The sequence below is a fragment of the Protopterus annectens genome, chromosome 9.part0 (genome assembly GCF_019279795.1).
Source record: "Protopterus annectens isolate FY-2018-M chromosome 9.part0, PAN1.0, whole genome shotgun sequence".
Lineage (NCBI taxonomy): Eukaryota > Metazoa > Chordata > Ceratodontiformes > Protopteridae > Protopterus > Protopterus annectens.
In genome coordinates this window covers 1,471,655,223-1,471,682,890 of record NC_056743.1, presented here as the reverse complement: position 1 = coordinate 1,471,682,890, position 27,668 = coordinate 1,471,655,223, and the positions used below count along the sequence as shown (strand labels likewise).

At 39.0% G+C, this 27,668-nt stretch overlaps 1 protein-coding gene across 1 annotated transcript in view; it reads right to left on the bottom strand.

The window, feature by feature from the left end:
* Positions 1 to 22,250, bottom strand: part of LOC122810710 (putative adhesion G protein-coupled receptor E4P) — a 378,388-nt gene extending 356,138 nt beyond the window's left edge. The window contains exon 1 of the mRNA XM_044082275.1: positions 22,233 to 22,250. Within this exon, the coding sequence (XP_043938210.1) occupies positions 22,233 to 22,250 (18 nt within the window). The remainder of the gene's footprint in view (positions 1 to 22,232) is intronic.
* Between the last annotated feature and the right edge of the window lie 5,418 nt (positions 22,251 to 27,668).

Sequence of the window (27,668 nt, the reverse complement as noted above, 5' to 3'; positions counted from 1 at the left end):
GAGCCTTCCAAGATCTGATCCATCTGTGGGGAGTTTCTCAAGTAGGCCTTTTTGCTTTCTTGATGAACAATCAGCTGGCAAAATTCTGCTTCATAACTTCATACAAGAAGGCCTTGAAAATAGATGCCTTTTCCTTTCCTTGGATAGGAATATTCCTGTATGCTTTTCCTCCCTTTTCACTGATATCCAATGTGATTCTGTAGATTCAGAAGGAAACACCCTAAGATCAATGTGGTGACTCCCTTCTGGCCCAAGCAACAGTGTTTCTCTTCTTTTGGTATTGACCAGGAGCAATTACTACAAGTTTCCTCATAGAATGGATCTACTCACACATGAACAAGGCCAAAAGAGGTATACAGGAATGTATTTTTGGGAGTGTAATGATGTGGCAGACTTTATAATGTCCTGGCAGACTAGTCTATCAGAAATATTAGGTGAGCAAATTGGCATAACTAAAGAAATTATTTTTTTAACTGTGATACAGAATCAAGATTGCCTAGATGTAGTATGTTCTTGTTGAGTTTAATTCTGATGGCTTCCAAAAAAAGCAATTACTAGAAAATGGAAATCAAAGTCTAAACCAACTGTGCTAGAAGTAGTGAATAAAGTAACATAGATAAAACAACTTGGAGTAGGATCTTTAGAAAAGGGTAGAAGCAAATTGCATAGAAAAAATGGAACTGAGGGAACAATACATGCAAAATAATGTTTTGGAGGGGGAATGAGGTTTAAGGGAAGGCAAAAATTAAATGAGCTTTGTAATGTTTCACTGACAGTGACTGGATAGAATATATGTGCTGTATAATGTCTGCATCTGAAAATATGTCAATATGATTTGTTTTCATTTATACAAATGTATGACTGCCTATGTCATAAGTGATAATTTAATAAAGTGTTTCTTGTTTTTTTAAAAAAAAAAAGAACCAAGACATTTTACAAATCCCAACATCCAAACAACTTTAACTGACTGCCTGGATGATAGGGTCTTAGCATCTTTTAGGCACTTGTTTACTGAGGATGTGCAGGAGGTACTAATGGGGGCAAGAAAGCTTTCTACTAGAAAATCATATATTAGCAAATAGAAAATGTTTTCTAGTTATTGCCAAAAACATAAATAGAACCCATTCAGTGTAGTTTTTTTTTCTTGTTTTACAATATTTTTGAGATGCTTTTCTATCATCTGCTTTACTCCTCTATCAAGCTTCATGTGTTTGCTATTTCAGGATGTCTGCTCATGAATCCCCCTCTTTCAAGACATTCCCATGTCAAAATGTTTTTGCAAGAGGTTTTGCATAAGAGACCTCCAGGAAAACCCATGGCTCCTCCTTGGGACATGAATTTTGTGTTAGAGAAGCTAACACTCTCTATTTGAACTAGCTGACTGATTTGAGGTTCTTAACTTGGAAAGCAGTTCTACTGCTTGTTCTGACCTCAGCAAAAAGGGTATCTGAGTTGTAAGCTCTTATGGTGGGTCAACTTTATTTAATTTTTCATGGACAGGGTTTCCTTGAAAACTAATCATTCTGTTATGCTTAAAGTGGTATCCAAATTTATTTAAAGCCAAACTATCCATCTCCCTTGGTTCTTCCCTGAACCTCAAAATGACGGCAAAAGGATACTTCATACATTGGATGTCCAAAAACTGTTAAGGTACTATCTTGATATTACAACATCTTTCAGAACCTTTGATCAGTTGTTCATTTTTTGAGAAGGTAAGGAGAAGGGACAACCTGTGTCAAGGTAGAGTATTTCCAAATGGGTATCTCAGGCTATTACTTTTTGTTATTCCTCCCACAACAAAACTATACCAGACAGGGTCAATCCATACTCCACCAGGGCTTTGCCTTCATCTATGGCTTTTTGGAAAGGGTTGAATTCTAAAAGTATTCTAGAAGCAGCAACTTGGTCCTCTGTACATACTTTTATAAAGTACTACAAGCCAGATTCCTTCTCCAGGTCTAGGTCAAGTTTTTCTAGGACCATTCTCTAGGGGATCATGGACCCTTCTTCTTCCACCTTCCAGTTGTTTTAAGCTATGATAATCTACCCATACAGCTTAGATCACTGCAGCAATGATCAATATGAAGAACATAGTACTGTTGTGTAAATAAATTTACAATATCAGTAGATGTTTGAATGATCACTGTTGCAGTAGCCACTCTCTCCTCCCACACCCCTTGTTTTTTTGGTATGTGTTTTTAAGCCAGTGTGTGGGAATTTTTTTTTTTTTGTTTTTTTTTTTTTTGCTTGCTTGTTTGCTTGTTTTTTTATTGTTATTTCTAGCAATGTCTTCTCAGGCCTCAGCCTCCCTCTTTCAGTTGGCATGAAAGATATAAAGGTCTTGGCAGCCAAACCTTTCTTTTTAGCCAGCTCAGTTCAAGATAATAGTTCGGGTGTATGGAGGGTACCCTGTTACTTTCCAGGATATAACACTTATAGATTAGGCCACTGCAACAGAAACCATTTGAAAATCTACTGTTATAGTAAGTTTGCCTACACAACTGTACTTTTCTACAACCCAAAATGTTTATGTACAAATTTGCATTTTATTTCAATATTATTTTCTACAGTTGAAGTACCAGCTGGACTGAAAACTCATAAGGCAAATTTAAGTAGCAAACTCTGTGACTGTGTGTATGTGGGGTCTACTTCACAATGTCAAAAGCTGACAATATCGAAGCTGATATTGTTGGCACCACAACATTGCAAGCGCAGAACATTGTGCAGGTAAATGGAAATCTCCGTAGGGGGAGATTTCCATTTACCTCAATGAAGTGTGGTCTCGGAGTTGAAATATTTAAGTAGGGAGAGGTGTGGGGGTGCAGGGGGGCTTGTCCCCTGCCTACGCTAGTTAGTTTTTATTTTTGTTTGTTTTTGTTTTTTAACGTTATTCGATGTTTTACTACATCGATCACTAGAGGCCGACCTTTAGTGATTCAATGTAGAAAAATTTCGATAACGTGATATAGACGCTGTATGTGTGTGTGTTCTTTCAATCAAACTTGGAAAACAGCATTTATTGTCTCCAACATGCTAGGACATAGCAGAGGAAGCTGAAGCATGGACTTTGGTTTTAGTTTATTTCTGACTATAGTGCTGATAGCTAATGTATACTTTTTATTATGAATTTGTAAATGGCCAAACTATCTTCACTATATCCAGTTTCACAATATAAAGGGGACATATACTGGGCTGTCTGCATTATACCCAGAAACAGACTGAAACCACCAAATCCATAAAACCATCAAATCCATGCCATAGAGCAATTACAATTGCTGTTTACCACTGTGTAGTTTAAGTGTTGCAATGCCCAAATGCCATACAGACACCAAAGTTTAACATTGCCTGTTAAAACTTCTATCCTCCTTTCTTTTCCTCATTTGGGATTTTAGCACACAGGCAGTCTTTGTGAATAGTATACTAAAAGGCCTTCTATTCAGGTGAAGATATATGTCCCATTCAGTCTTGGAATGGGGTGATGAGAAATAGTAGTTTTATTTATTATTTTAATATGGCATGTATGTGGAATTATTTTTAATGCAATTACAGTTGGCTGTATATGCAGCTATTCAACGCATATCTTGTATGTGGATCTTTTATCACAGTTAACAGTAGTAGAAGAAAAAAGTAAAAATGCCCTTTTCAGGTCACTGTATGACCCTGTGGACACCCCTCCCCAGCATTCAGCTTCTTCCAGCACCTCTGTTTCAAGAACACAGTATTAACCACAAGCACCACAGGTGAAGTCTGACTTGTAATGAGAGAGAGAGAGAGAGAGAGAGAGAGAGAGAGCACTTTAGACAGGGTGACCTCATCTCTGTGACGCACAGAAGATGCTTCTGTTAAAAGTGGGGTGAAGGGCAAAGGAGCTGTGTCATACATCAAAGTTGTTTCCTGAGTAGAAGTGGCCATACTGCATCTACTGCTGAAGCTTTACTTACAACAAGTTCATCACTGTCAGATATGAAGCACCTACCTTACTAGTTACACAATCTAGAGTTCATGGTATGAATTGCAAGTGCCACAGGAGAAGACTGGCACTTAAGTTTAGAGAGTGCACTTTTGTCAGGATGATCTCATCAGTGTGTTGCAAATAAGATATTGGTGCTAGAAGTGGGATAAACTTCAGAGGGAGCTATGTCCAAAGTTAAAGTTTTCCCCTGAGTGGAAGTAGACACAGCACATCTGTTGTTGAAGCTTTACTTACCTGACACAAGAACAACATGCACACACACACACACACACACACACACACACACACACACACACACACACACACACACACACACACACGCACAAACGTTCACCACTGTCAGATTCAAACCATCTACCCAACTGGCTACACAATATAGGAAACTTAGTATGAATCACAAACACCACAGGTGAAGTCTGACTTTAAAGAATGCACATTTGTAAATATTAGAACTTTACTGTTTTGGACATCAGCTACTGTGCATCACAGTTTTGGGACAAATGCATTTGTCTGGACAGGCCAACATAACAGCACTGTGCTTGTTCTATGTGATTAGATACTTATCTGATAATATCTAGATACTGTCATTCATGTACATTGCATTACTTTGAGTAATGTTCCTGTTTCCCAGTATGGGGTGTCAATGGCAATCAGAGCTGTAAAACAGTGAATTGTCAAACAAGCATTCATGACAGTTCATACTGGGATGATTACATGCAAATAGTAAGCATTTATTATGTCATTGCCATTTGTGTTGGCTCCTGCTTGCACAATGTGTATTGACAACGTAGGCACTTCTTAACTATAACTGTGCACTTCTGAATAGCAGTGATGGATTATGTGTGAACAAGTTACACACCATTGTAACAAAGTTGCAAATGTAACCATTGGAGGGAAGGTATACTTTAACAGAGTGAATTAATTGACTCAACATCACTTTGAAATGCAGATACTTTGTCTTCAAAAATCCATTAACACATACACCAAGCATGAGCGGACACAATATGTAAGCAATGTAGTTACACAATGACACTTGAGGGTAATTCATGCATGCAAGTGCATATCAGGCTGTCAACACCAAGCACACAATACCCACCTCACATAGCATACAACACACACATAGACTAATAAATGCTGAGGCACTTAAAAGCATTCTCACGAAACAACAAAGGTCACCTATCCCACCTGTCATCAAAGCTATGTCTCAGCAAGCCCAAAGGTACTCACTAAACAAAAGCACATAACAACACCCATACTATCACTCTCAATAAAGCCCCAAACACTAAGCCCTAAGGCAAGCAAACACACTTCCCAGGACTCTTGTTATAAGGGACTCCATTGTAAGATAAAGTGATGCCCCCTCTAAACAGGCTGAACAAGTAAAAAAAATAACTGTAAGTTGCTTATCTAGAGTCAGGATCTGCCAAACCATGCACACACTCAAGTCATTAAATCATAAGTACCAGTATGATTCCAGCATAGTCCATGTAGGTGTAAATGTCAGAGATGTAACTCCCTGGACTATATGAAGAGAGACATTATGGAGTTTTCAGATTATGTGACTCTGGCTCCTATGAGCATAAAACTGAGCCTCATATTACCATCACCAAGGATGATGCTACAATATGAGCAAAAAAAAAAAAGATTGATTTCAACAACTAGCTGTTTTTTTTTCTGGTGTCATTATAAGGAGATCCAATATTTGTCAGTTTGGGAGGACATGGTCACCAGAACACATTGCTTACAGCTTTCGCCCCTAAGCTTTTGAATACTGGCTAAAACTTTGTCCACCCCATAGTGCCTTTTTTAGGCATGACACAGCAAAATCAAGTCAACTCAACCTCAATGTGTTACTGCTCAATGCCAAGAGCCTAAATAAAAACTACACTCCTGCCAAGACCTCCTCACACTTGAGAGAATAGACATCTGTTCAGTTATTGAGACATAGTTTAAAGCAACAAAGAGTACCCTGGCAGTGCAAGGTTTCAGAGTCTTCCACTCTTTTAGACCAGTAGATACACAGGGCTAAAGGAAGAGGTATCTCAATGTACATCAATAACAAGCATATCTCACAGGTGGTCATACAGGATGACATGCTGGAGTTCCTCCAAGTACAGAATACCACAGACAAAATCTAGTACCATATCCTAGCCAGCTATAGTCACTCTCCATGTCCCAAGAATCTCACAATGCATACTTGGACCTACTGGAAACACTTGCCATCCAGCCTAACACCCTACTCATGGAATACTTTAATTACCCCACTAGAGGCTGGGAATCCTATGCAGCCTCAAATCTACAGGTGCAGAGACTCCTGGGCTTCATAAATATAAATACCTTTGACCATATATTAAATATACCCACTAAAGGCTCCAACATACTGGGCATTGTGTTCACAAATATGGGAGAATGTTGCACTCCCCATGTCTCATCCACTCTGGTAAGGTCCAACCATAAAGCTGTCTCCTTCAAAGTCAACTCCATTATTCCATAAAAAACAATAACAGTTAGGAATTATTCCAAGGCAAACTACCTGCTATTAAGTGATGGCTTATCAAAATTCATTGCCCCTCCAAACCCTAAGAAATAAGCAGCCTATGCAGAATTGCTATCAGCAACTGTGTGCATCCATGCTAATGGCTATATGGAAGCTGCTGTATCTACCAGAAGTCAATGAATAGCCATAAAAACCAACCACCCTGGTGACATCCCAAATTAAACAGAATATACAAAAGGGAAATATTTGGCAAAAATCATGAAGGGTAATTACAATTAAAATAAAAAAAACTCTCTTAAAAATGTAACTAGGTAACTAAGAGGGTTAATTAGGTCAAGCAAAGCCAACTTTGAGGTTAAGATAGCTTCCCAGGTGAAGGATAACCATAAGGCCTTCTACAGCTATGTCAGAAACCTCGAGGGCAGCACACAGCAATGTGCTGAACTGGTGGTTAATGGTGACACATTCACTGAGTCTGGCAATATAACAAACCTTTTAGAGAACAAATTTGGTTCCAGCTTTACCCACTCACCCCAATGCCCCCCCCCAAAAAATGCCATCAAACATAACCTCTCCAACAATAACTACAGGGCATGTAGTGGTTCCACTTAGTAAAGCCAAGAACACAGCTATAATTAGCCCTGATAACATCTCAGAACACCTCCAAAAATAGTCTAAAATATAACTTAACAGGATCCCTGGAGTCATTATTTAACTATAGTCTTAAAACAGGCTTTGTGCCACATGAATGGAGGACTGCAATGGTCATGCTCCTTCATAATGGAGAACCTTCAACAGATCCTAGAAACTAGTCTTATCTGCAAAGCCATGGAAAGAATTATGGAAATTATCAACAAGGACATAAGAGACCTCCAAACACAGGATCCATCCCAGTTTGGCTTTGTCAAAGAAAGGTCATGCTTACTGATTCTGGTGGACTTGTATGAAAAGGTCACTAAGGCAATGGATGAGAAGAAATTGGCACATACTGTCTACCTAGATCTGGCTAAGATATTTGATATAATACCCCACTTGGGCATTGTCAACAAACCTATGGAACTAGATAATAACCCCTTTTTAACAGGCTGGATAGCTAGTTGGCTCACTGATAGGACCCAGAAGGTTATAGTCAGTGAGGCTACCACAACAGACAGGCTTGTTACCAGTGGAATCCCCCAGCGTGCTCTGCTAGGCCCACTCCTGTTTGGCATCTACTTCTCAGATGTCAAAGACAATGTTAAAGGCCTCTGGCTAACCAAAAGATCATGGATGATTTCAAGTTTGGGAGCAGTCACTGAATCCCCCTAAGATCAGAACACTCTTTAGGAAGGTCTAATGCAGACAAACGCTTGATGCCAAAGACATGGCTTAAAACTCAATACCAAGAAATGCATTATAGTACCTTTTAGGAAGTATAACACCTTGGGTAACTGCATCATCAATAAAACACCCTTAAAAATGATTGACTAATCATGGATCTTGGAACTCATTTAGACAGTAACCTAGCCTTCAACCAACATGTGTCTAGAGTAGTAAGAAAACCATTCTATACTGCTCTACTTATAAGCAAGGGCATTGTATCTAGGTCCAAAGAGGTCATCATACCACTGCACTCAGCTCTCATTAGACCCATCATAGAGTATAATGCTCCCTTCTGTGTGTACCTGACCAGACACATGAAGCAACTGGAATGTCCAGAAAGGTTCTTTATAAAAATAATACAGAGAGTAAACACAATATCCAATACTGATTGCCTCAAAGCCATGTCTCTTTACTTGGTATCATACAGACTTCTAAGAGGTGATGTTTGTCTGACATACAAGGCATCCCTGAACCCTGTTTTGATTAACCTTTTGCACATCTGTAAAACAAACAGCATCAGAACTACTGGAGTAAAAGACCTAAATTTTGCTTGCAGCATAAATTGAACACGTTGGAGAGACAGATATCTTTCTCCAAGAATTCATATTCTCTGTAATGGCTCCTCATCCATGTGAAGCAGACTTCCTCCATAATCCTATTTAAGTGCAACTTGGACCAATGGAAGGGTAATTGGAAATTCAACTCAGGTGTGGCTCCTATGGCTTTGATGGACAGAGACAGTCAGTAAATTTCCCCCTATATAAATCATATTTCTGGGTCAAATTTTGGTTGCATGGCTAGGCTTATAAGTGCCCCAGTTGTTGTTAGTCTAGTATGCACATATGAACCTATAAGAAGTTGTACAATATACTCATATAATTATTTGCTGCAATTCTTTTACTCTCTCCCTGAGGTACACCACTGCCACGCTCATTTGCATGGCTGATGGCAAAGTATTATTCATCGATTCATAGATTCATAGATTCACAGATTCATAGATTCATGAACTACTAGACTAACAACCCAGGGGGCCTTTCTAAGCCTAGCCAAGATTTCCCAAAAGAATAATGATGTCCTGTATCCAAATAGGACATTGAAAGCCAGGCATTTATAAGCTACCTCTGTCCATAAGGGACATGGGCCAGGCCTGGTGTAAATTTCCTATACCCCATATTGATCTAGGTTGCACTTAAACTGAAAAATAGACAAACTCAGCTTCACATGGACGGGAAGCATAAGAGAGGCAACCTATGGGACATATATCTGTCTCTCCAACATGTTCTGTTTAAGTCACAGACAAAATGTAGGCTTCTAAACCTTGTATTTCTGGTACTCTTTGACTTACAAATATGTATGAGATTCATAAGTGTGGGGGGTTGTGGATGCCTTTTATACCAGGCATAGATCACCCCTCAGCAATCTATAGGAGGCTGAATAGAGGAAAAATACTTTAAGGCACTCTGCATAAGGCAGATTTGTTATGCCTTTTATTCTTTTTGTAAGGAACCCCTGAGGTCACTCTAGTTGCTGTATATGCTTGGTCAGGTACATACCAAAGGGAGCATTGTAGTCTATGATTGGTCTGATAAGGGTGAGGTATACTGAGATAATGACCTCTTTCAACATAAATGCCATGTCCTTACTTATAATTTGTGCAACATAAAAGGATTTCCTCACTACTATGGCAATGTTGTGGTCAAAGGTAAGGCTACTGTCTGCATGCGTACCCCGATCCCTGACCACTGGGCCAACTCTTAGGAGTGTGCTATCAACATGCTAATTATCTGAAATGGTTGACTTTCCAAAGGGTACAATTATGCTTTCATAGCATTGAGTTTGAGACCATGACTTTGGCATCATTGTTAGTCTGAGATAGACCTTCATGAAGAATGCTAGTGTCTGCAGGGGAGGCAATGATAACCCCCAGCTTGCAATCATCTGCAAACTTAGTCAGCCATAAACCTTCAGCATTTGGTTCTGTTTCAGAGAAATAATTGCCAAAAAGGAGCAGGCCCAGTACTGAGCCCTGGGGGACTCTGCTAGTGACTGGCCTCTTGGGTCCTATCAGTGAGCCAGTTGGCTATCCAGTGGGTGATAAAAGTGTTTATACCTGAATTTGTGAGCTTGTCTATCATGCCTGAGTGGGATATTAAAGCCTTGGCCAGGTCAAGGTAAGCTGTGTGCAGTCTTACCTTCATCCAATGCTTTGGTGACGCTCTCAAAAAAGTCCACCAAATTTAATAGGTATGACCTTCTTTTAACAAAGGTTAACTGTGATGGGTCCATCATTTGCAGGTTACCTATGTCCTCATGTATCATGCCCATGGAGATTCTTTCCATTGCCTTACATATAAGGCTGGTAAGACATATGGGCCTGTAGTTACCTGGATCAGTGGTTGTACCTGCTTTATGCAGGGTAATGACTTTAGCCATCTTCCATTCCTTGGGCACAAAATCTGACTGAAGGCTCCAGCTGAAATGTGATTCAAATGGACTAGAGAGGTCATGTTTCATGTTATTTATTAAACATCCTGCAATGTTATTAGGGCCCATCAAAGCAGTGTTTTGGCTTTGGAAATTGCATTGATGACCTGTTCACTAGTAATGTTTGGGAGGATTGTGTTATGTGGTATTCCCTTTCAACTATCAAGGGGAGTGGGGGGAGAAATCTGAACTGTACCTGACAGCCAAAAGGTTGACAATGGCCTCTGATTGAGTGTGGGTGATGCCTTTTACAATATGTTCTGCTTATTGTTGTGTATTTCGTCTGAGGTTATGGATATAACTGTAGAAATCTCTAGTGGTGTTGAACTTAGAATGGGAATTGGCAGCAATCTATGGCACCCCATGCCGACCTTTGGGCAAATAAGCAGTATATACATGCAACCATGTATGAATCTGCTTGTATACAGAGCAGATATATGTTATATTCATGTTTCATTTGTCATGATTTACACGTTTCTCATGACAGTTGCAGTCCTTCACTCCTTATATGTATGGTACAGGTGTATTCTGAAATGCATGAGGGACCAAGCATGTTATTGCTGGTGCAAACATGGCTTATGGAAATAATATTGAACCAAGAAGGTTTTTTTGTTGACACAGAAGGGGTGGAAAGACGGGGACATTGGAGAAAGCGATAAATATATAGAAATACTATGAGATTAGGTTATGGTTCATTTCTGCACATATTTGTGTTGTTTTGTGTTGTGTTATCATGCATTTTCTGACCTATAGAAATTTGCAAAATAAAAAATATGGCTTTTACTACTGCTTTCAAGTGTCAATGATTTTCAAGATATTCTCAAGGGTAGGAATGACAACAACAAACTTTAAGGTGCATAAATATGCACATTCATTTAAACTCTGTACACTTTAGATTAATTGTTGTGTACAATAAACTGTTTCCAATATGGATGAAGGTGGTGTAACAAAGTGGAAATATGATGAAGACATACGAAGGATACTGTTATTATATAATGTATGCAGCACACTTACACCCATAAAATTAATGTATGACATTTTTGGATTTGAATTCTTTACAGTATAAAATAAAAGTGTACAGACAGGAGGATTATCTCAGCTCAACACATAGGAACTCTAGAATTAAGTTTAATTGACACATTTGAAGGGACACTGACAACAGCTTTATGAAAGTCAAATATAGGCATCAGCCTTCATTGCATTAATGGTAGGTGTAACACCCCATATAGGTATATGGCATCTATCATTCTAATACATATGTTGTACTAACTGCCTCACAATAGTACAATCAGTCTATATTGCTAAATAGCAGAGGGCTAAGGACATTTGCTTGATGTTAACCATGTTACTGCACCCTAGTGTTTGGAATCTATTTCTCAGAAGTCTAGGTGAAGATAGATGGCCTCTGGCTTACCAAGTTCGTGAATGACTGCAAACTGAGTGCAATCATTGATTTCCCCCTGTGATGTTGACATACTACAAAAAGGGCTTACACCGATAAATGATTGGCGCTAAAGCAATGGACAAACTAAATGCAAAAAAATGTGTTATCTCTTTGAGCAAATTACAATATTAACAGAACCCCCCCTTGGCTCAAACCCTGCTGTAAGAGATTTGGGAACACAAGTTGACGGCAACCTTACCTTTGATCACCATGTGTTCACAGTTGTAAAGAAGGCCTTCTACACTGCACATCTCATAAGTAAGGACATCGCATCCAGAGCTAAGGATGTTATACCTCCCCTGTACTCATCCCTCATCAGACCACTAATAGAATACAATGCTCCCTTCTGTATGTACCTCACCAGACATCTGCAACAGCTGAAGAGATCTCAGAGGTTTATCACTAAGAAAATTCAGGGCCTTCAACTCATGACCTATATTGATAGACTGAAGGCCTTGTCACTGTACTCCGTATCTTAGAGGTGACGTGCCTGGCCTACAGAGCAGTCTCGGACCCTGCTTTAATGGACATGCTGCACATCTACAAGTCAAATGGGACAAGATCCACTCACTGTAGGGATCTTAACCTAGCCTGTGACATTAACAGGACATGCTGGAGAGAGGGATATGGATCCCATAGATTGCCACTCCTCTGGAACAAACTCCCAATTCACATAAAACAGATCTCCTCAATGACTCTATTGAAACATAATTTGGACAACTGGAAGGGAGACCATGCATTTACTCAGAGGGTGCCACTTATGTCCCTCTTGGATAATGGCTGTTGGTGCTGATCATAGACTCGTTCTGCAACATATAGACCATACATCTTGGTCAATAAGTGAACAAGGGTATAACATGGCTAGACTTATAAAGGACCTAGGTTCAATAACCTAGTAACTACCTATGAACCTATGAACTTATGAAATTAAAATCTTCAGCTTTTGCCATACGACGTGAAATGACATTTACTATCACTCACCATTGGTTGGCAATGCCAAGCTTCACGCAAAATGTGAGGACATGAAATGAGGAAGAAAGACTGGGAGATAGGGATAGAGAAATAGGAAGAGATTTGTTTATGGCCCATTTCTGCACATTTTTGTATTGTTTTTCTCTTTGGTTTGTCATCATAATCATTTGGTCATGATCTGTACAAGACAGTATTCTTAACAGGAAGCAGGCAGATTAATACACCAGCAGGATAATGGTGTGTGTTAAGAAAATGTGTAGCCAACAGTTACACACAAAGGATTCATGCAAAACATTTTGGCATACATCTGGATTTGAACTCTGACAATATTCCAAAACAAATCTACAGACATGAGAATTATCTAACCACACCACATAGGAACTGTTATGTGACACAGTTCAAATCTGACAACAGCTTGAAAAAAGGAGCATGTATGTGTCCATCTTCATTTCACTCATGAAATTTGTAAAATCTGAATGACATATGCATCATACATCTCAATTGCCCAGATTTTCTCAGAATGTCTAGATTTTTGATTTGTATTTTTATTCTGTTCCTCATAAAAATTTGATTTTCTGGCAAATTACTGGCAATTCATTGAGGATTGAACTGAAAAATGAATGAAAGGCATTTGAATTTCAGACTTTATATCATTCAGAAAATTCATGCTAAGGTAAAACCTGTTATTTTATCAACTTTCTATGTTTTTAAAAGCAATATTTAAAAATTGTCCCAATTTCTGGGCCTTTGCCCCCCCCCCCCCCCATTATTTATGGCATTCTCCAGATTTCTTGCTCTAAGAGGTTGAAAAGTATACATTACATCTAGTAGCGTAATAAATATAAAACAGTAAAAAGTGATGATGCAGAAGTGTGAACATATAGAGACATGGAGGCAGAGAGAGAGCGACAAAGAGTGTTATATTTTTCTGGGCCATTTTAATACCTTTGTAGTATATTACTGTTTTGTTTTTTCTGATATGTAATCTGTCATGCTACGTACAATCAAGTGTTTCCAATAGGGAGCAAGTAGGGGTCAAAAAGTAGAAACATGATTTAAGATATAACCAGGATAATGGTGGTTTACTAAGAGGGGTAATCAGCACTTATAAATATGACTTACATATATTTCTGGATTCAAACCCTTGACACTATGCCAAATGCATTTTTCAGTTGTGAATTCTGTCAGTACATCATGCAGGAAATGTCACTTCAGAGTCTTAATTTTACTGGTTTGATGAGATGGTCAAAAAAAGTGAGGCAATGGAGAATGCAGGTATTAAGCGTCATCACAGTAATGGCAGTTTTAACATTATATAAGGTGTACATTACAGCCAGGAGCATAATAAACAATCCAATGCAGAACAGTGATGTGTTATGTTAAGGTGTTATGTGTCATAATTTGCACATTTGTCATGAAGCCAGGAATTTCTGGGCAGCATGCTTCCTAACAAGATTTGCAAATGGAACATCCTATGTGGTGCACATTCAAGCCTTCAGACTGATCCGGAGAAGATTAGCCTGTCTGTACATAGCTCATTAAGGCTAAGGAACAGCAGCATAGAGGGGACCACAGTAATGTGGCCAGAGGCAAAAACTCACAAGATTTTGCCATAATCTCTGTAATTCCATTTCCCTTAAGTTACAGGTACTGCTCAGCACCAGGCATTGTGCAAATGGTGAGGAAACAGGCTGATGACACAGGTGGTGGAAGAAACATAGAGTGGGGGAGATGGAGGCAGGAAGCCTTAAAAGGGTTCGTGGTCTGCACTCTTGTAGGAGGAGAGGCTGAACTCTACCCTTCTGAGCTGGGAATTTCTGGTTAAAGGCTTATAGTGCCTGCATATTTGAACTGCTTCTTACTGAAATTGGTACACCTTGTTTGCTGTAGCATAGACTAGATCCAGGCCTGCTGAATCTAGCTTTGTTTGTATAACTTGAGCACTAATCCAGGCATTCTTTAAAGTATTCAATTGTATTTATTACTGCTTGGTAGTAACTTGATTAAAGTGTAGCTGTCATTCTAAGTCTTTTGGATTAAGCACTTGGGCTTCAGACCAGTTGTTTTACATTAGGAAGGTTTGTGGCCTGCACTGTGGTGGCAGGACAGGTAGCTTTACATCCTTCTAAGTTGGGAACTGCTGATTGAGGGCTCAGTGTCTGTTATTCTAAAAGTGTATTAGTTCTGGTTTAAGCACTTGGGCTTCAGGCCAGTTATTTTACATTAAGAAGGTTCGTGGTCTGCACTCTTGTGGGAGGAGAGGCTGGACTCTGCCCTTCTGAGCTGGGAATTTCTGGTTAAAGGCTTATAGTGCCTGCATATTTGAACTGTTTCTTACTGAAATTGGTACACCTTCTTTGCTGTAGCATAGACTAGATCCAGGCCTGTTGAATCTAGCTTTGTTTGTATGCTTGTTGTTTGTTTGCTTGTTATTTCCCTGAAATGCTAATTCCACCTAAAACGCGGCTTTTCAGCGCTTCTGTGGATCCCTAGTGATATCTGCATTGCTTACTGTACTTATTTCCTTGTTTCACGTGAAAGAAAGTTACTGTTTGTCATTTTTGCATTTAAGTTACCTGTAACACATTGCATTTAAGATACCTGGCACTTGCGCACTAAAGCAATTATATAAGTCAGCACTAAAAGATTAAAAGCACTACACACTCACAAACTCCCCTTGAGTTCCTTGTTCCCCATTGGCCTTTTTTTTCAATTATAAAGGATTTCCCAATACTATTCTAGCATGTCCAAAGGTCAGTTGTCAATCTCTTCTCTGGTCCAGCTGGTGAATCTGGGAATCTTGAGGTAATGTTACAACTGCCTCATGTACACAGACAGCCCTCTCCTCCTCCCAACAAATTCCAACACATGTGAGAGATGCAACCATATAGCCATACTGGGATGTACCTTACCAGACACCTGCAGCAACTGGAAAGACCCCAAAAGTACCTCACCAAGAGGATCATAGGGCTCAAACAGATGCCACACGCTGCCCGGTTAAAGAAACTCCAGCTCTACTCAGTGGCATACCGCCTGCTCAGAGGCGATCTGTGCCTGACGTATAAAGCCATGTCCAACCCGTAATTAATGGACATGCTGTACCTCAGAAACTCCAAATCCCATCGAGCTACGTGCTCGAGAGACTTGAACCTCCGCACTGAAATAAATGGGACATGCTGGAGGGACAGATTCATAACCCAGAGGCTCCCTTCACTCTGGAATAAAATCCCAGTCCAGGTTAGGCAGAGTCCCTCATTGACTCTCTTCAAGAGGAATCTTGATGAGTGGATGGGAGATCATAGGTTTACCCCGGGTATCACTTCTGTGTCACTGTTAGACAAAGGCACAGTATACTAACCTCGAAAAAGGTATAGCAAAATTAATTTAAAATGGGTGGCTAAAGCCAAACACACTCTAGCTAGGCTTATAAATGCCCTAGGGCAGATAGCCTAGTATGAACCTATGAACCTAATGATGGCTTAAAACAATATGTAGGTGACAGCTACACATGAAATACTCTAACAAAAATGGTCAATAACAGTTTGACATATTTCTGAATTAGAACCTTGAAAGTATGTAAAAATCAGTCTGTAAATCTGAGCATTACCTCAGCAAACAAAAAGGAACTACCATTCCATGCAGTTTAAATCACACAATTGAAGGGACAGTGACAACTTACCGAAGCAACAGGGTGAAGAGGGATGGAATGATGGGGAGAGAATTATCAACACTTGTTTATGAATAATTTAGGACCATCTTTATGGTATGTTACCCTTAGGTGTTTCCTCATTATTACCCTCTCATGTTCTGTACAATAAAGTGCTTGTTATAGGAACCAAGAAGAGGTAGCAAAGTAGAAACAAGATTAAAACATAACCAGGCCAAAGATAGTTTACTAAGCCTCCCTGTTGGGAATGGAATGTTCTTGCAAACAATTTCTCACTGCAGTAGTCAAATGCTATGTTAATGAAATGTAACTAAATACAGATGCTTGGAGTTAAAATATGATAAGAATATAAAATGACACTAAATATTAATTTAACATGCAGCTGTAATAGAATTCTTGACACTAGACAAAAACAGCAGTCTATGGACAGGGTAATTCATCTCAACACACAGCAAAGGAACTTTTATTTCATTACTTCCAACAGCTTAACAAATGTTAGTGTAACTTTTTCAAAGTACAGTCTTTGCTCTGTGTTCATACACTCCATCAGATTTAATCACATTTGCATGAAAGGAACTGGACTAGTGCAGGTGATGTGAAAAACTCACCAGTTTTTGCCATAGGACGTGAAATTGGAATGCTATTGTGTCACTCTGCACTGGTACAGAATAAATCTCTGAGCAAATTCTCAGGACAAGAAGTGAAGGCTATTTGATGAGTCTCTTCTGACCATGACTGCTGTGTGTGTGCTTCTATTATTTTAACAGATTAAATGTGGGGAAAAGGGGGTTGATAACACAGTTGGGAAATTGGGGGCACACATAGAATAGGACACAGGGGAAAACATGTATGAATTTGCATGCTAGTGGTGGGAAAATCCCATGTCTATCCACTTCAGCACAACATAAATATAGAATTCTGCATAGAATTTTATGATTTCGGAGATTTGCCACCAGGGATGGGTAACAATAGCAAAATAATGTTGTTTAGCCAACTCGACCACATCAAGTGTATCAAAATAACACATAGGCAAAGTGGAGCTCTGTGTATGGGGCATAGCTTTTTTTTGTGAGACAGGTACCCATTTTTTTTTTTTTGAGAGTGAGGAATATTAGGGAACGTGTTTAGGAATAAGAGGGTCAGGTAGTTATAGTAGACTAGGTAGCAGGTGCAAACATACATCTTGTACAAGACAGGGATGGTGATAGACACAAAAGGTTGGGGGATATCATGATAGGGAGGGGACATCAGAGGTGCAACCATGTCCAGCTTGAAAACAGTGAGAGTCTAGTCCTCACGCTCAGAACTATCATCACTATCTCTGGTGTCAGTTGCATGGGTCAGTGCCAAATGTGGCATTGATATGGCAGTACTGTGCAGGACCTTTTCATTCCCACTGATTCAGACACTGAGCCCTGCGGCCTCTCTCCATTATACCCTCCACCATCTCTTTCAACTTCTGACATGTGACAAAATCACTTGTACTGCTCCTGGAGAGTACCACTGCACCAGCAGCAGAAGAAGAGCTACCTGACACAGGTGGAGCAGATAAAGCAGGAGTTATAGACGCAACACTGACAGGTTGCAACCAAGATGTGCTGGGTGTCTGTGCTGTCTTGGTAGCACCACTGCAGCCATTTGTGGAGTTATGGTGGGCCGAAATGTAGTGGTCACCCTATGCTAATTGCTAGTTTGTTTTCAGCAGCAATGTATTTAAAATTGTATATGAAATAAAAAAGAGATAGAAAGAGAGATATGGTGGGGGGGGGCAAAAAGGAGAGAAGTAGCTCACTAGCATGTCACATTATTGTATTATTTCAATACATAAATCAATATGAGAAATAAATATGTACACCTTTGCCACATCCAGATAAGATGGGAAGGCATTAATATGTCATAAACTCAATCAATAAATCATAATGGTATGATATGACAACGAGAAACATGTATTTGACTATACCATATCAGATATATGCTTTCAAAGTTAATAATTGCATTTGCAAAAACAGAATTGTTGCTGTCATGCATTATTGCAGTTAACATCTTATAAATACTGTGAAGTCCCCTCTCTGGGCCAGTAATCAATGAGCCTGAATCCTCACCACTGACACTGGAAAGGGATGTTCACTTGGAGCAAAAATAGATACTCCCAATATTTCCAGATGCAGCTCTCTCTGCATCACACACAATTTCCCTTAAGAGCACACAGTGAACACAGTCAGCCAGGGGTCTGGATTTCTTTATATTTGTCCCCAGTAAGGCTCCCCACTGACACAGTTGTAGAGTTGAGTCGTCAGCTGGGATACCAAGCCAAGTCCTCACACACCCTCTCTGTGAAACCAAGCAGCTGACACACTCACTCTTTGAGAATTGATTTGCACACACACACACACACACACACACACAAACACACACACACACACACACACACACACACACACACACACACACACATGGGAAAGGATGGCACAGGTTTACTAGCTATGCTTCCTTCTGCCCAGACTATAAGGTAGTTTCGCTGCCACCAGAACCCCTGCAAGCTACTTTAAGACTCTTACAAGGGTACCCAGTTTTATTGTGTACAATTAATACTAATACAAATAGCAGTTTGACTAACAGCAAGGCTTTTAGGAGTGGCCAGAGTTATCACCAAGCAAATACATGCAAATACTCTCAAAGCTTAAATATTTTCTAAAAGGACCAGCCACAATGTAAAGCTTAAATATATTTAATAATAAACAGTAAAAAAGACATGAAAATACTAAACATCTATTTATAGTAAACACCTGTGTTTCAGTCACAGGAAATATTAAAAATAACACAGCTGGAAAGATTTGCACAGTTACTGAAAAACAATACTTAACTATTCTCAGTATATTTTCCTGACTGATCTAGAAAATTACTTTTCCTACTTACTTAATAGAGCAAGGCAAGATGAAATGGATGAGAGATCCTTCTATGTCAGGTCCCAGAACCAGAGTGCTTAGTCTGACTGAGAGACTTGACAATATAATATCTAAATATTATTTCTGGGATATCTTACAGAATGACATCACATCTGGTCATCTGACTCTGTTTCCCACACTATCAACAACACAAGACGCTGCAAGGATTTTAGCACCTACATGTCATTAATACACACCCAACAGCATTGCTCAGATTTGGTGCAGCTTCTGGAAGTCATAAAATAATTACAAACTTCTACTGCTTCTACAGAGACTAACAAACTATGCTTCTTACAGGCATTCCATCTCTGACTTCACTCAAAACTGTGAGATAACATCTTCATGGCCTAGGCCCAGCAATTTAAATTTCTTACTATTTCTCAAAGTCAGGTAGATTGAGATTAACCTCTTGTCTTCCAGTATTCTCTGTTACAATAAACAGTTACAATAATGCATGTGCATTTCTTTTCTGCCCAGCAAGGCACACTGTTGATACATTTTTTAACATAAGCAGCTTTCCAAATACATTTTCAATACAAGTATCTATACCAATCAATTTAATATGCAATTGACATATAATTCTTTACAAAATTCCAGCTAGCTGTGCTGGCATATGTTGCACATCTACTATCCTACTTCTCCTGACATAACTGGCAATATCTCACATCATCACAAATGCTATCATATAAAAAAATCTAATTGCTGCTCCTGAGTATTGAACCTACATACAATTAAGTTAACATATTCATTACTTAATGGAGTCACCAAGAGCTATTGGAGCAAGCATATACCCTTAGTATAAAAATTAAGGTATACTTGCTCAAAATGATATATAGTGATTTACTGAAAATACTTCTCTGTCTTGAATTCAGACCTGATGGATACTTACCCCATGCCTCTCTGAGGCAAGTTAGTCTCTCCTGATGCAACTCCCAGTGTTCTGCTATCTGCTCTGCAGCTGTACAGTAGGGAAAAGAGAAATAAAAATTGACAGCATAATGACTAAGTGTCCTGGCTGGCTGATCAATGCAATATCACAGGCTGTTCATGGGTCACTTTACTTACACAACTGAGGGGTGTTTTCAGTCTTAAATTAATTCTCACATCACTTGAGGATGTCCTACCTGTGCCTCTTGATTTCACTATAGTAGCGATGACAATGCTCCCCAGTGCGTGGAATGCCAGTTGCACTGGAAACCACCTTTGTCAAGCTATTCCAAGCTTCAGCCTTATACTGAGACCTAGTATATTCATCTTCAGCAGCCTCCAGCTGTGGTACTTCATGAGGAGTACCACAAAAATTGTGGACTCCTCGACACCCCACCTTTGTGCTCTAAATGGAACACCATCCCTACATTTGCCAGCTATATCTGCAGAAGTCAAGCTAAAATTATGTGTCTGAGTTTGCAGCCAGTTCAGATCTCATGTGTAACAGCTTGTGCACAAAGACATACAGCCTCACCAGCTGCATTTGTGCAATTAAAAGCACAGCAAAGGCTTGGCAGACACATTGGCAGTGATTATATAAAAAAGCACAGATGGTGCGAAATATGACAGTGAGATTTGGCCACGTGTGATGCTCAACCTATCGACAGATGTTCCAATGTTAAACATTGAAATGTTTTCTGGTGTTTATTCTAATCATTGTTTTGTGGAAAAATGCTATGTCTTGTGACATATTGCATTGCTGAGACTTGCACACTAGTAAGATTTAGTAGCACCACCTGGGAATCAAACCCATGAGAAAAAGGATAAAAGGTTAAACTTTGCTTACAAATTGTCAGTGACACTGGAAAACCTATGTTTTAGCACAGATATACTAATTTAAGAATGAATGGAGCTATACTTAAGAGACGCCTGTATGTGTGTGATGTTAGCCATGGGACTCCATTTCTATGTAAAAGATCGTGTTTCTGTTTTTAAATACATTGTAGATGCATGCAGTTACATGACCTGAGTAAATACCTGGTGGGTTATGTTACATACATACTTCATAAGACAAAATGTCCTAAACTTGTAATATGTGATAACTTATAATAATTATAGCAAAACTATTGTGAACATCATACCTATGCAAATGCATTCTAAATTAAATATCATCATTGTCATGTTTAACATAATTTGAACACATTATATCGGGCATCTTTAGTAAGCATTAATGACACATTTGTTGTAATAAATATAGTTATGATACTCATTTGCATTTATTGTTACATTTATAATCAAAATGTTGTGACAAATGGCATTCTGACCACCTCTGTAAAATGATCTGCACACTGGATTTGAACCCTGCATCAGCAGTCTTCTTTCTCTAAGTGCAATAAACGTGGAAAATCTGTGGCCTTTTTGGGACCAGGGATGATGTTTAGTTGCCATAGGGGTGGTTCTGATTTCCAAGGTAGGTTCTTTCTATTTTCCTGGTGGTGCTCTTATTCAGAGGGGAACCTCAATGCCAATATCTTGTGGTCTGATGAAAGTTACAGATGTTACTAAACTTAACCTATTAAAGCTGAAGAAATATCAGGAGGTCTCTGTGTCTTCAAAATGTTTTATTGACTGCTGAGAGAGATGAACACCACTCCAAATTGAATGACTTAAGGGTGGGGATGCTCCATTGGCTAATAAATCCCTGGGTGTGGCCTCTCTGGGGGGTGGAGTTGTGGCCCTGTCAAGGGACTGGCTATGGGAGGTGCTCCCCTTAAAAAGCTTAACACTTTTGTGACTATTTTCCTTCAGTTTACACATCTGATCTATCACAGTGCAAAGCAGTAAATTATAATCATTATTAAAACCATATATTTAACAAAAATACATTTTGGTGCAACTTCTTTGCATTCTTGTAGTACTTTGCCCACTGCTCTAAATTGTATTCAGATTAATATCCTTACCGTATCTTGGACAGCCATTATTTTAGGATGGAAATTATTCAGTGATTTTGCCTATGTTTCTTCAGATATTTCTCATCATTAAAATTTCAAGGTTAGTGTTGAATTATAGGTGTGTTTTTTCAGATGCAGTCACATATATGTTTGATGCACAGAGTGGATAGCTAATGCTTCTCATTTAGAAGCTTGCTTTAATGTAAATGTATTGCAGAAGAAATGTTTTCATTAGTTGTTCCTAGTCACTTGTGAATGATTGGTCATCTAAGTGTTGACCCTTTTTGTATTTTGTTAGTATTCTTAGCACTGCAGTCAAAGTAAATATTTAAGTATTGATTATTGGTATACTTGTACAAATGATACTACCACTGACCTGCCTGCTGGTTTATACAGTGGTAACTGAAATGCTTGATACACATTACTGGGCAAAGGCCATAGCTATATACTGAAACATCAGTCATAAACTATTACTGATATTACTGTATACCTAAAGACATGTTCCATCATAGGGACATATAAGTATTTGCATATGACAGTAATCAGTTATACACCTCTTTTTTCCACACAGGTTCCACACTTATCTTGTTATACTGCAACTACAAGATGTGGCCCTGAGGTCTGTTTCTGTCTGATGCTAACAGAACATAGCAATGGGCGTTTGCAAGCATTAGTTTTAATGTTTGTATCTGCTTAGGATCTTAGATTTTTATTTAAGTAATCATTGTGTATGCTTTTTTTTGCCTCTTATCTAGAGATAGGGCATATTCTGCATGCCTACATCTGCCAGTGCCATCTGTAGCTAATGGTTCTCCCTCAGATTCCTCATTTGTATCTGCTGGAGCTGTTGGCCCTGCCTGTAGTCCTGGAAACTGTGGTTCTGCCCCTTGGTGTTTCCTAAAAATTATATTGTTCAACATGGCACAGACTGTGAGAATTTGGGCAGAGGTTGCTGGGTCATACTGAAGTGCACCTCCTGATGTGTCTAGATACCAGAACCTTGAGTTCAGCAAGCCAAATACATGTTCTATGGTATTCCTAGTTTCAGCATGGGCATCAATGTATCTTTGCTCAGGGGGGTAGTGTTAATTTCTGATGGGTGTCATGCATCAAGCCTCCAGAGCATAATCTGCATCCCTCACTAGATGCCCTTTAGGAAGCTCACCCCTAGCAAATATTGTGTACAACTCACAGGTGTGCCATATGTGTGAGTCATGAAAACTGCCTGGGTTACCTGCAACACATTGTAGATTACCCCTTGGGCTTTGCAGACAACCTGACAGTTTATACAGTGCTATCTTTTCCTGTTAATGTACCTCTTTCTCTGTTCACCAGTTGTGGCTTTTATTTCTATGTGCAATCTATGGCCCTTAAAACCTTCATCAAAATGTATTATTACACAACATTTCTGCATGTTTTTTACTCTCTCTCCTGGGGTGTGTGGGAGACTGATATGCTCTCCTGCAGGTTTTAGCATTGTATTTAGAAAATGATGTAATATTTTAGAAGATGAGACCTGTGAAGCCCATAATATATCCACTGTGGTCCCTGAAAAGTGTCTGTAGCTAGTATATACCTTTGTTTCCACTGGGATGGGTTCTCCATGATTTCCTTAGGGTCGCCTGTGAAGGAGGCACAGGTTGCATATTTCCTGTAGTGTTTCCCTGTCTACATGGTATCACCCTACAATTTCTGTGTCATACAGTTCATGATAAGTTTAATGGATTCTAAATACCCCTCTTCTTCTTATTCTTCATCTTCTTCTTGGCTGAGGTCTGGTAGTAGCAGTAGCACTTTGAATTAAAGCCTTTTGCATATACAGGTTAATGATGGCAGCAGCAACCCCTAACATTTTTTTCTAAGTATAATTGTGGCTGTATTCCAAGGAGTTTAGGATTTCAGGGCAAACTGTCTACACTAATTGTACATGATTACTTTATAGGTTCCTGAAGGGGTCTACATTAAAAAACCGGACGGCCAGAATGTTGAAATGGCCATTCATCGAGTTCTGGTTTGTGAGATTGAGGTACAGTGAGGATCGGGAATTTTGCCCTTTCCTCAATGTAGTCCGATCTCAGAGTTGGTATATATAATTAGCAGTGTGTGTGTGTGTGTGTGGGGGCGCAGCCCCCCACAAAACCAAGTTATTTGAATGGCCATTTTGATATTCAGGCCGTTCGACATTAGTTCCATTCATTTTTTTTAATATAGACCCTCCTGAAGAGCTCTGCCATGTTGGATTGGTTAATTAGCATTTTATTTGGCTATGTATGCTTTCATTAGCATAGTCTGCCTTTTATCCCTGTTTTAGTGAATACAAAATAGTGTGTTGTGCACCACACCTCTTACATGATAGCAGCAGTTAGTATAGGTGTTCATAAATCTGCTCCAATGTGTGTGAGAGTGTGAGTGTATGGTATGGCTGAACAGGCAACTCATTGGAAACTGATGTATTGAAAATAACATATTGATTTCCAAAACATTAAGTTGCCTAAATAAAGTGTTATTGAATTCACCTCAGAAATACTGCTCAATTAAGCTGCAAGCCTTTCTATACCACATATGACCCTACATTTTTATATTACTAACTCCATGATCACATAGTAGTGTAGACGAGGAAAAACTACCATACCTACACTGTTTTATGAGCCCATACATACACACCACCACTACCCTATACAGCACTGCAAATGTACAACCCCAAAAACAAACTAAGAACCACAGCACGTAACAATCTTAAAAGTATAATACCTAGTTAACAGTGTAGAACACAAGAAATTCCTTATATATTGCACTGTAACAGGAAAAGAGCAAATTAAACATCAACAGAATAATTACCTAAATATAGACACTCAACAATAATACCGTGACCGAATATATGTGTGCATACATACATACATACATACATATATATATATATATATATATATATATATATATATATATATATATATATATATAGTCTCACTTCATAATCTCAAAATGCTGAAATGCCGAATTTCAGCATTTCGAGACCATGAAGCCAAACCATTCACAATCCCGAAACCCACAATCATGAATCACACAATCACGAACATACATACACCATACACCAAATAACACAAACACCATTCTACCCACAGCAAACAAACCACACAACCCTACACTACATGTAAACAGGGGGGCAAGCCCCCCTGCACCCCTCATGTTGGGGGTTGTGTCCCCCACACCCCCTACTTATATATACCAACTCTGAGATCACACATAACTATAATTAAAAAAAACACACCACAGCATTCTTCACTCGCTCGCATACACAGATGCACATCACACATATACAAACACCAACAAATCCAACACTCACACTCATACTTACACCCCCTACCCTTACTCACACATACAACGTACAAAAACACACACATATACTCACTCACCTTCAATCCCAGACACCACACCAATCAAACACTTCATGTAACGTACCAGAAATCAAGGAGTGCAGATTCGACATATTCGCATTTGCTTCAGTCCCAGACACCGTACCAGTCAAACACTTCATGTAATGCACCAGAAATGCAAGAGTGCAAATTCGACATATTCACATTCGCTCTTCTGCACTTTCAGCATTCTGAAGTTTCGGCTTCATGGTCTCGAAATGCTGAAATTCGGCATTTCAGCATTTCAAGATTATGAAGTGAAACTATATATATATATATATATATATATATATCTATATATATATATATATATATATATATATATATAACAGTAATTAGATAAATATGTACATATGTAGTGGTATTTAGAAATCTCCTCAAGGCACACACTATGGATTTCATTCTCCTCCTTCCATAAATCATATGTATCACAAATGTTTGACTTTCAAGCAATGCACAAAAGCTGCATTCATCAAATGCATTATGTCATTACTGAAATAAATTTTTCACATCCATACACGTGTGATAAATTTCTGAAATTATTTAAGCTAAGCAATAATCCCTGGACCTAAATACAATAACTGAAATAGTTCATTAAAGTTCAATAATTCACAATTTCTTTCAGTATCTTTTTTTGTGTTCCCTGGGACTTCAATAAACTCCATATAGGCTTTGCACAAAGCCCACGGGTCCCCTTTAAAACATCTAAAACCCATAACATCTAATTTCATAACATTGAGACCAGAACATCTAAAACCCAAAATGTCTAAAATTCATAACATCGAATTTGATAACATCAAGCACTATAAATCATAGGAAAATAAAATCCCCACCACATATAACAACACCAAACTACCAAACACACTTTTTATTACGTTTCTGCAGGGGAGCTTGTTACAGTGGGGTTAGGAAATTAACTTTTTCCCACTGTTATGATCTTGGAGTTGGTATATTTAATTTACGGGGGGTGTGGGGGTTGCAGGGGGGGCTTGCCCCCCTGCAGAAACATAGTAAAAAGTGTGTTTGGTAGTTTGGTGGTGTTATATGTGGAGGGGATGTTATTTTCCTGTGATTTATAGTGTTTGATGTTATGAAATTCGATGTTATGAGTTTTAGACATTTTGGGTTTTAGATGTTCTGGTCTCAATGTTATGAAATTAGATGTTATGGGTTTTAGATGTTTCAAAGTAGAACCAAGCCCACACCAAGTTTACATGTGTGAGAGGTGGTATGGGGCAAACAGCAACATGCAATTCATATTCATGCCATGCACCACGGCCAGGAAACCATGTAAGCAGACACAGATAGCACTCCTGTTTAAATCAGAGCACTGAAGGTCTGTGGTTTTGCACAGAATGCCACAATGATCACCAGGGCTTCACAGATACCTCTCAGTCTCTTATTCTTATTCTGTGAAAATCTGGACATTTGAGAGATATGATGTCAAATATAGGATCCAAACACAGTGCAGGACATTGTATCTACAGTGCAGAGTATTGTGATATCCCATTCCTGGCATTCTGTACTGAAGCTGTGTAAATGATCTGTAATGATACATGGACTGCCATGTAAAATAAACACTCAGGGGAAGTGTCTGTATTGAATAAGGAGCAGCACACAGATGAATTATAGGAATGAACACAGGGAAAGAGGACAGACACAACAACCTAATGTACAGCAGATGAGGGCATGCCAGTGAAAGATTGTTGTAGCCGCAATCAATCACATATCTATATGGTACAGTTGGGACTGCACAGTGAAAATGTGTATTATGTGACTGTCACACAAGGTGGCATAACAATGAGGAGGATGTCTGTGTGAGATAAGCATCCTTACATGATGAATACATTACATCTGTCAGGGATATCACATACAATTGGGGTAGGTGAACCTGTGCAAACTTGATTTGCCTGAATATGAGTTAAATCTCAGCAGAGGTTTCCAGCAAGTGGGACACAGGTAAATGCTCATGGGCAACATTAAAAGAACCAACCACAATCATAGACAGTATCAGAATAATACCAGAGGTAAT